The sequence below is a fragment of the Anopheles arabiensis genome, chromosome 2 (assembly GCF_016920715.1).
Source record: "Anopheles arabiensis isolate DONGOLA chromosome 2, AaraD3, whole genome shotgun sequence".
NCBI classification, from domain to species: domain Eukaryota; kingdom Metazoa; phylum Arthropoda; class Insecta; order Diptera; family Culicidae; genus Anopheles; species Anopheles arabiensis.
This window is the reverse complement of record NC_053517.1, coordinates 111,027,171-111,039,006: the sequence shown is the minus strand read 5'-3', so window position 1 is coordinate 111,039,006 and position 11,836 is coordinate 111,027,171. Positions and strand designations below refer to the sequence as shown.

Sequence of the window (11,836 nt, the reverse complement as noted above, 5' to 3'; positions counted from 1 at the left end):
CCTTCTCCACACACATTTAAAACGCAGGTACGCACGGCCATTGGTTCATTGGTTTTTTTGTTGTAGTACGTTTATTAACTTGCCTTATTGAATCGTTATCTTCTGCGGCACGCTTAAGCTGATTGGGGCGGTAGTAGTATGGTGTGTGGAAAGTAGAAAGGATAGCTAAAGGTGAGTCACATTGAAAACTGGATCTATGGACAACAAAGTGTCCGAACGAACGGACGTTCTACTATAGGATAGCACCTGGAAAGGACACACATACACACGCACACACACACACTTACACACGCTCACACGCCTACACAAATTATGAAGAGAAAAGTCGTCGCTAATTAAGTCACTGGATATCTTCTGTGTAGTAGCACCAGTATATCATTGAATCTGCTTGAAGCGGAAGCGCCATCACCAACACATTCCAGCTTATTTATGGCGGTCCGTGTGGAGGCAGTCGTTGGGGCAGTTTTGGCTAGTTGGGAGAGTGTCTAAGGGGCGGGGGGGGGGAAGGTTAGTCGTAGACGATTGATGGATTCAACGCGTTTAAATATTACTCGCTTACAAACTATCGCATTAAAATGTAATGAAGACGGGTTGTTTGCACGGGGGCAATTAGTAGTTTAGTAGGTGTTTGTTTTCGTTGCTGGTTTTGTTGTGGCACATTTTGTCATTGTTTTGTAAGCACGCATTCGGGTGCGTGATTTCGTATTTGCTACCCTGCGTTGCGTATTGGTGCCGCGGCTTGGATCGCGGCGGGAAGCGTTTCCCTAGCATATAAAAACTCAAACGTCTGCATCGGATCGTCGGATCTCCTACTGCGCTGCTACTACTATCTACTATCTACTGCTGCTGCTGCTGCTGCTGCTTACGGTTCCAGATGCGTGCGCTTAAAGCATCCCGGTGGCAGTGAATTCGCTATTAGTTCGATGTTAGCGACCTCGAGCCGCAGATCGGCCAGCTCCTTCTGATAGCTGCGGATGTTCTGGTTCTGGATGTTTTTCGCTTCCACCAGACTGCTGAGCCGCTTGGTCAGCTGGGCATCTTCCAGTTCCTTCTCGGCAGCACTCAGACGACGTTCTATGGGGGTTTAGCGATGACATGATTGATTAGCCAAAGTTGTATCTATATGCCCAGACAGTTGCCATAGTCCTTACCCAAGTCATCCAAACTGTTGACATCGATCTCACGCAGATTCGCCAACTCGGACATGATCAGGCTGACTTCTCGCATCGCTTTGTCCACCTGCGATTTGGCCTCATTCGAGTTAAGCTGTGCCTGGCCAACCTTTTCCTTTGCCTCGTTCGTGAGATTCAGATCCTTGCGAATCTGGGCTTCGCGCTCCTCCAGTCGGTTGTCCGTCTTTGCGAGACGTCCGTTCAGCTGGTCCGCTTCGTGGTGTAGATCGCGGGCAGTGTTCTTCGTAGCATTGGCACGCTTCTTGATGTTTTCAGCAAGCTGTAGCAAAAGTATGTTGACTGTTAAATGAGCATCAACAAGCAAGCAAGAATTCCCATTTTACCTTCGATGCTTCCTCAGCGTACTTGTCCTGGGCTGTTTGTGCGTTCTTGCGTGCATCCTCCGCGTTTCGGCTCGCTGCGTACAGTGCCTTAAAAGAGTAAAGAGATGGATGGTTAGTAGGCATTGGCTTTTCAAAACATGACTCAAGCTCCTCCTGTTGTACAATACCTCTTCTGCGCGCTGAAGAAGATCCCGTGAGTTGACGATCTGTCGCTCAATGTTCGGCACTAGATTAAGCGCTTCCTCGGCACGTCTGGAAGACTCCTCGACCTGGTTCTTGAATCCGGCCAGCGTTTGATAGGTATAGTTTGCCTTCTGCAGCGTACCATCTCCCTCCGCGACGGCCTTTTCTGCCTGCTCCTTGGCGTACTTCAACTGCTTCAATGCATCGACTGCATCTTCCTTCTGTAACGAAGCTCTGTAGCGAAAGAATTACCAAAAATAGAATGTTAAAATTATTGAATACAATAACACCCCGCCCTTCAGTTTACTAACCTATCAAGTAATGTCTCCGCCAGCTCAATGTTGGTGCCGACGTTTTCGAGCAGCTGAGCGTGATCGCGCATCTTATTGGCAAGATCCTCAGCAATGCGGTCCGCTTCCCGGTTGTACTGGTTCGCCTCCTTCTTGATCTTATCGATATCGATGTTGGGCGGTGCGGTACGATTTACCGCCGCGAACAGGGTCAGCGCTTCGTCGTTCACCTCCCGTGCCCGGGTCAGCGCCTGCTCGGTCAGCTTCGAGACCGTGTTCAGCTTCTCGCGCGCCTGTGCAATCTCGCTCGATATGCTCGTGTCCAGCTCCTTGGTAATGTTGGCCTGCTGATTGAACGCGTCGTTTGCCTTCTTCAATGCTTCCGATGCCTTCTTGTGCGCTTCCTGCGCTTGCTTCATGTTCGCGTCCGCTTCCGCCTTGAACCGGTCCGCGTACTGGCGTGCCTCACGGGAAATACCACTGATCTGGTTCGTCTGATTGCCCAGATGGCCCGAGATGTCCTTTGCGCGTGCCAGCGCCGTATTACCCTCCGTTTGCAGCAGCTCGATCGCATTGTCCAGCTGACGGCGAGCGTCCTGAATCTTGCCATTCGCCAACGTTGCATTGTAGCCACCCTTGCTGATCTTGTGGTTTGTCACCTCCTGCGACTGGTCCGCATTGTCCAGCAGCTTCTGAACCTCCTGCAGACGGGCCTCGAGCTCGCGCAGAATTTCGTTCAACGTTTTTTCACCCCCACCCGAACCACTCTTTGCGTCCTCCACCAGAATGTCGATCTTCTCCTGCACTGCGTGCAGTTTGCCCGCAAACTCGCTGTCATCGATGACAATCGGTTTCGATTGAATGTCCTGCAGGATCTGGTTCAGCTCGGCCAACTTGGCCCGATGATCGTTTGCCGCATCCTGCACCAGATTGTAACACGCCGGACAATCCAAACAGCCCTGGTGGCGATCGTACTTGTTCTCCTTACAACGATCGCATCGTCGTCCCTCGACGTTATCGTTACACGGGCACTGGCCGTACTGGTTACACTGCGAACCCTTGGAGCCGCTCGGATCACAATCGCACGCATGGCATCCGTCCTCCGAGAAGCCGTAGTACGCCGGAGCACACTTGTCACACTTCTTGCCCACTACGCCCGGCTTGCAGAAGCAATCGCCCGAGTAGGTGTCGCAGGACGCATTGTAGCTACCGATCGGGTCGCAGTTGCAGCTTTCGCACCCATTGCCGGACACGATGTTCCAGTAGCCGTTCTTGCACTCATTGCACGTACGCCCGATCACGTTCGGTTTGCAGTGACAGTTGCCGTTGATGGCGTCACAGATCGAGATGCCCTTCTCCGTTTGCTCCGTGCCTCGCGGGTAGCAGCTACACTCTTCGCAGCTTCCATGCGGCTCTGCCAGTGGGTCTCCAAAGTGGCCTACAAAACGATAGAAAAGCACAGATTAGTGAGAGTTAAAGAACATACTGTCAATAGGTTTTTTTGAGTACCATTATTACACTGCTGCTCTTGCGAAAGAACACCGACTAACGCCAACACCCACAGAACATACCAACACTTCCAGCTGTTACGCATGTCTAAAGGGTCGTGTTGTCGCTTTCTGGCGAAAATGTGTAACAATCGTACAAATGACGAATCACACCCTATCTTATCACGCCGCACATCGGACATTGATTACAACGGTTCAATGCCACGGCACAATGGAAGATAGGTGCGTTTCACGATAAACCCCGATGATTTCACTGCCGACGCTGCTTACCTGGCAAACACTGGTCACAGTGCGGTCCGGCCGTGTTGTGTATACACTTGAGACATTCGCCAGTCGTGCGGTTGCAGTTGCCGACAGCGTTCGGGTCCACATTGCCGTTGCAGTCGCAGGGTTGGCACATTCGCACCGAACCGTACACACCGGTGGGATCGCCGTAGTATCCATCGGAGCACAGCTCGCAACGAGGTCCTGAAAGTAAGTGCAAATAGTGCATCATTAGTGCATCTGTGTGAGTGTGTGCCTTATCTGATCTCGGTACTTACCGAAGTAACCAACTGGACACTCCAGACAAATCACCGTATCACCCGCCATCTGCATACAGGCACCATTGTTCGGGCAGGGGCATCGCTTACAGTCGTACGGCGTACCTCCGAGCGCGTTGCCATAGTAACCCTTCGCGCACTGATCGCACGTATCGCCGGCCGTATTGTGCTGACAGATGCAGCGTCCCGTTTCGGAGTCGCAAATTTCCGCATGCTTGTTACAGTCGCACGGTACGCACGGCATGAACGGTCCACCACGGGCCGGATTGTGCCGATAGCCTGGAGCACACGACTCGCAGAACTGTCCCAAATACCCTTCCGGGCAGGTACACTGCTCGATCCACGTTGCCTGCCGTCCAGCCGCACCACGGTGAGCCGTCTGCAGCTCAACGTCATCCAGTATGGCTTCCCCATAGTCACCGTAGATCGCTCGGATCTTGACCGCCGTCAGATTGCTAAGAATCGACATGAATCCACGGCCCGAGTTGGACGGATGCCAGGTGTACTCCGGATTTTCGTGCAGCCGGAACGCAAACTCGTGCGATTCCTCACTCGGCATGCGCTGGTTCTGGGCGAAGATGGGCAACGAGATGCTACTGTTGCCACCCTGCAGCACCACATCGTACGGGCTAACTTCGACGCGCGGCTGCCCCACGAGCTGCAGCCGGAACTTGAACAGCCTGTTGTACGAGGCACGCTGATCGCCCAGGAAGCGGTCCGGCGCCAGGAAGTACACCGTCCGATGGCCGTTCGCTCCCACGCCGATCGATTGGCTGTGCGAGTTGTACTTCACGTCCACCGGCACGCCCGTGTCCGAAATGGCGGTCCACTTTTCCTTGTGCTTGTTGAAGTTCGATGTCGTCGACACGATCGAGTACCCGCTGGCGCTCGTGCACTCGAGCGTATGCCCGTAGCAGAAGCACGGCGTGCAGCCGAACTTGTTCTCCGCGTCCAGATTGAAGTACCCGAGGCGGCACTCGCGACAGTGGCGGCCCTCCACATTTTCCTTGCACGAGCACACGCCCGTCACCGGGTCGCAGGACGGCGTGTTGTCGAGCGAGCCGCGCTCGTCACAGTTGCACGGCTGGCAACCGTGCGGTCCAAAGTTGAAGTAGTTGCTGTCGCACCGGTCACACTTCTCGCCCGTCACGCCCGGCTTGCACTGGCAGCGGCCCTCCGCATTGCACTGCAGCGACCGCGAACCGACCGGATCGCAGCCACAGTTGATGCAGTAGCCGTCTTCGCGCATGAAGAAGTTTTCCTTGCACCGCTCACAGTTCGGCCCGTCCCGGTTCGCACCACAGTCGATGCAGTGGCCACCGTGCCCGGTCAGATTGTACAGATGGCGATCGAAGAAGCATTTCGTAGAGTATCCGTTACAGTTGCAGGCTGGAGTGGAGCGGGGGGAGAGAAAGAAAACGCATGTGGGGTTAGAGCGTGATCACTAGGACTGTCTGTCTGTCCAGACACTGGACTAGCTTCCTCACAGTCGACAAAGTATCGGGCACGGGAGTTGGCAGAACTTTTCCGATCACGGTACGTGTAGAATGCAAATGGTTCGGTTCCACTAGCTAGCAGCAGTAACAGGAGCAGCAGAACCAGCAGATACACATTGGACCGTTTCATAGCACACACACACACACGCACCAAAGGTAGGGATTTACACTGAAGTTGCAACCAAATGGTTGCTTCTACCGATTGCGAATGCGGCTACATTCGTGCGAAACACACTCGGTGGCGGTGATGGTGCCCTAGAAGGATAGCAATGTGGAAGATCACCACGGACCAGTTCCCGAAGGAATGGAATCAAACCCCGACGACAAGTGACGAACGCACCGCTGTCAGGCTGCGTCTTGCGTGATTTGTGCTGGCCATAGAAGGAAACTGGTCCCTTTTTGCGCATTTCGACATACGCGCACGGGAGAAGATCGCGCAAAAACCTGTAACAACCCTCGCCGTGTGACGATCGCGCCGATATGGCAGAAATCGGAAATCGTCGTCGTCGTCGTTGTAGCCCTTCACTTTCGGGTGCCTCTGTCTAACGGTAGTTAACGAACAGTCCCCGGATGAGGGGAGTGTTTAATGGAGAGTACTTACGTTTGCATTCGTGCACATTTTTGGACGTCGCACGGCCCCACGGTGCATCGTTGTAGAACGGCAGACAGCGATCACAGTCCGGTCCGTCGGTGAAGTGCATACACTTGCAGACGCGCGTCCGCTGCCCGTCCAGTGCGGTGCTGGTGGTACATTCGCTCGCGTGACCATTGCACTTGCAGCGCGCCCCGACCGCAATATCCGCGATCGCGTAGAAGTACGACTTGAGCACCTGCGCGTCGCCAAACACCTCGTCGCCGAACGTGTTCAGACGGTCCAGCGTGATCCGAATGTCGGTCGCCGTCACCCACTGCTGCAGCTCCAGATGGTGATCGAAGTTGATGGCGGACGGGCGTCCCTCGAGCGACGAGAACGCAATGTTACCATCGCGCAGCGGCGAGATGTCACTGTACTCGCTCGTGCAGAGCGCACGCGACTCATCCTCGCCGTTCATCACGGACAGTGAATCGGGCAGACCGTACGTGTCGCGGCAGGTCGCACTGTAGTACTGGTACGGGATCCAGGGCCCGTTCGGCGTGACGCGCTTGTAGATCGCGAACGATTCCGGCCGCGGCGAGTGGAACACGATGCGGATGTACGTGATGTCGAAGGATTTGCCGAGGCCCAGCGTTAGGTTCACCTGGTTCGGGTACTGGACGCCCTCGAACATGGTTTCCGACTGCCACCAGGTCGGGTTGTTCGGGTCGTGGAAGTCGGTAAGGAATTGGGGCGAATGCTGCCCGGCATGGCACACGTCACAGCTCTTCCGGTTGGAGTAGCCCGTCTGGACGCAAAAGTCCGTATCGGTTTCGTCGCCGCACGTGTTGGTCGCTTCCACCTGCAGCTGGTAGGCCGCATTCTCAAACTCCGGAATACAGCGCTACAAAGGAATCAACAACGACAAGGAGGAAGAGTGTATTAGTGCATGAGGTAAGCCATGGACATGTGCACGAAAAGTAGTAACATTAATCGGTGGTCCACTCCAACGGTCCCCATCAACGTTTTACAACAAGCAAACACTTTCCCACTGAGCTTAGAGTGTTGGGGGGCCACATTTCTAGAGGTCCGTGATTGTTGTTCTTATCACGGCCGGAGCAGCAGCAGCCGCAAAGCAGAAGAAGAACGGTTTAAAATAGCTGATAAAGACGCTTCCGGAGCGATTCCAATTGCCGCACGACTTGACGGCTGGGACGGACTTCCCCCCCCGGCGCACCCGAAGACGAGTGGGGCGGACATTATCAACATTGTACAACTGGTGGTGGTACAACTATTCCAATCCCCATGTTGGTGTCCCGTGGCTTCCGTTTCCCGTTTTCGGTTTACCGCGTACTCATTAAGTCGGAGCGTTGCTAATTGTGCTGCGACCGAAACAATTGTTGCTAATTGAAAAATGTGCATCATTTAAGAGTCGGAGCGTTAGTAGGGCCAATGAATCTGAGAGATCTTGTAGATGGCCATGAATTTCGCAGTTTCAAGTCGCAGTTTCTGTGAGGTGAGCGGTGCTAATCCAGTGATCACGATCGTGTCTATATTCAGAACATGCCTTCGGGCTGACTTGAAAAGAGTTTCTTCAGCTGGAAAGAATTAGGGCTGTGCTGTTGGGGTGATAAGCCACGCACGTATTATCAAATCGCTTCCCTTTTTCGTTGACACCAACTCCCCCTTTGGTGATGAACTTTAACCTAGTTTCTTTGGCACGGTCTGTAGTTCCATCACTATCAATGACCAGGCTACTTTTCGGGGTTCGGGTTGACGTCATGACGACATCTTGAATTAGTTACAGAGCTCTTCGGTTTCAGCATCTTTGGCTTACCTGTGGTCGGCCGTAAGGATCGACACATTCCAGCGGTGGCAGATAGTGTGTGTTCTCATTAGCACTGGTCGTCGTTAATACTAGCAGCAGCAACACCGTTGCCGCTGTCAGAGCCGCCAAACGGGCTCTCACTCTTAGCGTCATCTTTGGCACCTTTGGTAATCTTGGAAGCGGAAGCGGGGCAAAACTTTTCACTCTGTACGCCACCCCACTTGGGCGTACCGCTAGCACTTATCCACGCTTTAGCACTGTCCGCACACTACTAATAGGGAAGAATATGAAATTGCACGTTAGTTTCGTTCGTTGCGATCTCTCACTTTTCACTTTGAGCACTTATTTCTAATTTCGCAAGCAGCACACGCGGTGGCCAACACTTCCGCATCCGGGAAACGGAGAAACTGCAAAACTCCTCTTCGTTCGTGTGTGTGTGCGCGCGTGCTCACTCACTCAGCAGCAGCAGAACTCGAGGAACCTCGACCGCTGATGCTGGTGCGCATGGTTCTTACAGCCCGAACTCTAACACGGCTTATCGGCAAATGGTAAAACAACGGGCGCCCAGCTTCCCATACACCACTGCCACGGCTAGCCAGATGTTGCCCAATGAAGACGGGAATAAGAACGAACCGTGTCGGAGGTTAGAGAGGAAAAAATGAGAGTCTTGAACTCCGTCTCGTGTCTTGAGAGATAACAAGCGAGAGAGAGAGAGAGAGAGAGAGAGAGAGAGAGAGAGAGAAAGGAAGAGAGAATGTACCAAGAATTGTGTCTGCTGATGAAAATCGTAGTAGGCTGAAATTGTAAGTAAGCAAATTCTACTCCCAGCAAGATGATCCCGACAGATTTCTTCTACAGAAATCCGTACAAAATCCTCCACATTCTCTCACCCACAGACCGTCAAGATAAACACACAGTGGTGCCTTCTCTTCCACAGTACTTGCTGCAGCAAATGTTGATTTTTCTACCGATACTAGAGGAGGGGGTGAGTTGGTGGTATCCGGCATGAACCGATAGCGCATTCGGTCGCTGAAACTGATCACTGAGCACGATCATCGATCGCATTGTGGCTGTGAAGGGACGGGGGAGGAGTGAATTGTAAACATTACGCGCGCTCGGCCGCGGTTGGTTTGGATGTAGTAGAGTAAAATTCGGAATAGTTTTACATCTGCTGTGAGTATGGAAAAATAAAGAATGACTTCATCACTCGACACACATCATCGATGGCCTAACCAGTGCCTGTGTCTGTTGTTTTATGCGAACCGCCCCGCGACACATTAGGCAGGGGAGGGAGCTGGCAGCAACTTTGTTCTTCACCAGAAGCGAAGCAGGGAGAAGGTTCAGAGCGTGCAATCATCACACAGTGCACGGAACGGAACGGCCACTGCTGATGTTGTTGATATTTTGCTTCAGTATCTTGCTGTTAAATATTTATTTTTCAGATCGCGTCATCCGACTTGATAAAAAGATGATCGCAATCATGAAGTGTATGGCATTTACTGCACTTTTTTTGGGTGGAGCGAGCGATTGCAGATGTGTTGTTGGCTTTGTAGGCCTCCCTCTTAACGTTTCAACTTTTCATCTCGCGAGGGCATCGGATTTTCTGGAAGAAGTGGGCCCTACGCATACCGACAAAGGGCATCCAAGTAGACGGAATTTGTTGTTGCGTGTGTATTCGTAATGTGGCCCCCCATACCTGACTGTGCGTTTTCCACTTATGCTAACCAATGTTGCACAGCAACCAGACTCTCCTTTCGCTCACTCTCTCTCTCTCTTGCTCTTCTTGTGGGACTAAAATATGCTTCATTCCAAGGCAATGTGCGCCCAAACAGTGCCTCATTCTGCTTGATCTGTAAGTTATGCTTATGCTTCAGTATGGGAAGACACAGCGCACACACAACTACAACGCTTGCGATAGCATTCACGCGCATTCCTAGGCACTTTGGAGCGAAATCTGCGTCCAGATTTAGAATATGGTGTATACTAGCATACAGTTTTCTTCATTCATTCTTCCATCTTGAACGGGGGGGCGGGGTAGCAGTGGGGGGGGAGCATCGCAATTACACCACAGCTGGGTAAAGTAAACACACACTAGACACACTTGAGCGCGGGGCGCTTATCTGTTATGCCCATTGATAACCGCCACACAGAAATCAAACATACCGGAACAACACTTCTCACGCTGCCCGACCACATGCAACACACACAGCAGTTCTGGTTCGTCTTCTTCGGGTCGGGTAATTTCACTTTCGATTAACTTCGTTCGCTAGCAGGGCGCACACACACACACAAGGAGGGGTAGCTAATACTTTTTTGCTGATCTTTCATATCGCCTGCCCGCCCGTATGTAAAGTAGCTTGTAGTTCTTTCGATTCGCATCCACTGTAGCCCCCTTTGGTCAATAGCAAACTCGTTTTTGAGCTACTCTGTCACTAGTTTGGCACTAAGTAGGCTCTGAAGCGACAAACACAATACCACATCTTTGATCTAGTAGCCATTCCAGTCTCAGCCGATGTTCAGAACATCCATTCCATTTCGTTTATCGTCGTCAAGTACTCAGGGGGTGCATTTGCCAACATGTCGGAAGAACAATCCGTTAGCCGTACGGTGAAATATCCCTACACCTACACGCAGAAGATAGCCCAGTTCCCGTACAAGCACTACTACAAGAATCAATGGATCTGGCGGTTCTACTTCATCTCGTTCGGACTGTCGCTGCCACTGTTCTACAAGCTCCACTCGCTGGCCAACGTGCCCGCTAACAAGGAAAAATGGGCCGAATCGAAACGGAAGCAGCTGCAGCCCGATCACCACTAAGGAAGTTGGCGTAGTAAAATTCCTTTCCCAGACGCGCACCCCGTAATATTTCCAACCCTGATGGTGGCTTGTGTGTGTGTGCCTGTGTGTGTGTGTGTAATGAATGTGTGCTGTATGGTGCTGCGAGCGCGTGTGAAATCGGGGGACGGCATTCAACGAAAACATCAAAAATGCATACACTGCACTAAAGGCGAACAGCGAAGGAGACGACACAGAAAGAAGAAAAAACATGCACTGTATAACACAAACACACACACAGAGGTACACGTTCACAGGCGTACGAAAAATATGCTGCTTTCAACACATGCTGCTTATGCTGCACCAGGGGGCGGAAGGTGAGGAAGTTTTCAGCGCTTGCATTAAAAGAACCCGGCAGTAGAATCACTAAATAAATCACAAAATCACTGCACACACAACAGTGGACACAGTTTTTCACCTTCGAACTTCAGTCACGATCCCGCTATTGCCAGACTCGACATCGGGAGATGATGCACGGCACGACACGGCACGGCAGGAGAGCGACGACCACAATGTTTTATGCGCTGTGGTGGATTGCTAATGCTAGAGCCATCCAAAAAACACACACCTCAAGATGCTGCATCTGCTTAGATTCACGCGCACACCCATACACCCACATTCGCATGTACACATTGGAGGAGCAAAGGAGAGAGTGAAAGAGAGCGAGAGCGAGAACGATGTATGAAGGGATCTTCGAACTTAAGCTGTCTTTACACGGCGCTCGTGATCGTGACAGTTGAATTTTGAATTTAGCTGTTTTTCGAATTTTCGTTTCTTTCGTTTGTCTATGGTGTACGCATATGCAGATGAATGCAGAAAGAAAATAATTCAACAATTCATATCCAGGGGCTGCTCTTTGGCAATACGAAACTATGCTTTGCGTATGAAAATTACAATCTCGCTCAATGGATAATCAGCGATGGTGTTTGACGTACCGGTGGATACCCAAGTAACAGTTTTGGCACATTGACAGGTATGCTTTCAATTGAATCAGATCAACTGCCTGAAGGGTTACAAAATCACACCAAACATTGCGTAAATCAATTTAATGAAACTGGGTTTTC

General features: G+C 51.8%; 2 protein-coding genes across 7 annotated transcripts; one reads left to right on the top strand and one right to left on the bottom strand.

Annotated features, from left to right (window-relative positions):
• Nucleotides 1-44: 44 nt before the first annotated feature.
• Nucleotides 45-11,369, bottom strand: LOC120898706 (laminin subunit gamma-1). Of its 6 annotated transcripts, none has more exons than XM_040304903.1 (10): nt 11,191-11,369; nt 7,947-8,208; nt 6,137-7,013; nt 4,040-5,428; nt 3,768-3,965; nt 2,011-3,427; nt 1,684-1,933; nt 1,517-1,603; nt 1,152-1,452; nt 45-1,074 (listed from the first exon to the last, which is right to left on the bottom strand). In XM_040304903.1, exons 2-10 carry the CDS (start codon nt 8,088-8,090, stop codon nt 863-865), a joined length of 4,875 nt encoding a protein of 1,624 aa, XP_040160837.1. In that variant the 5' UTR covers nt 8,091-8,208; nt 11,191-11,369; the 3' UTR covers nt 45-862. The 6 variants fall into 6 exon arrangements, with proteins under 6 accessions (XP_040160837.1, XP_040160840.1, XP_040160841.1 ...); XM_040304906.1 differs by having other exon boundaries at nt 7,947-8,205; XM_040304907.1 differs by lacking the exon at nt 11,191-11,369 and adding an exon at nt 8,453-8,552.
• On the top strand, nt 10,083-11,175 carry LOC120898709. The gene has a single exon (XM_040304913.1). It carries the CDS (start codon nt 10,515-10,517, stop codon nt 10,752-10,754), a length of 240 nt encoding a protein of 79 aa, XP_040160847.1. The 5' UTR covers nt 10,083-10,514; the 3' UTR covers nt 10,755-11,175.
• Nucleotides 11,370-11,836: the final 467 nt, after the last annotated feature.

Bases quoted from the DNA above. Each gene is read 5' to 3' on its own strand.
- LOC120898706 (XM_040304903.1), bottom strand. From the start codon at position 8,090: ATGACGCTAAGAGTGAGAGCCCGTTTGGCGGCTCTGACAGCGGCAACG. The intron at 5,429-6,136 runs GTAAGTACTCTC...GCTCCACTCCAG, and splicing joins AAATGTGCACGAATGCAAAC to CCTGCAACTGTAACGGATAC. The intron at 3,966-4,039 runs GTAAGTACCGAG...ACTTACTTTCAG, and splicing joins GTGTCCAGTTGGTTACTTCG to GACCTCGTTGCGAGCTGTGC.
- LOC120898709 (XM_040304913.1), top strand. From the start codon at position 10,515: ATGTCGGAAGAACAATCCGTTAGCCGTACGGTGAAATATCCCTACACC.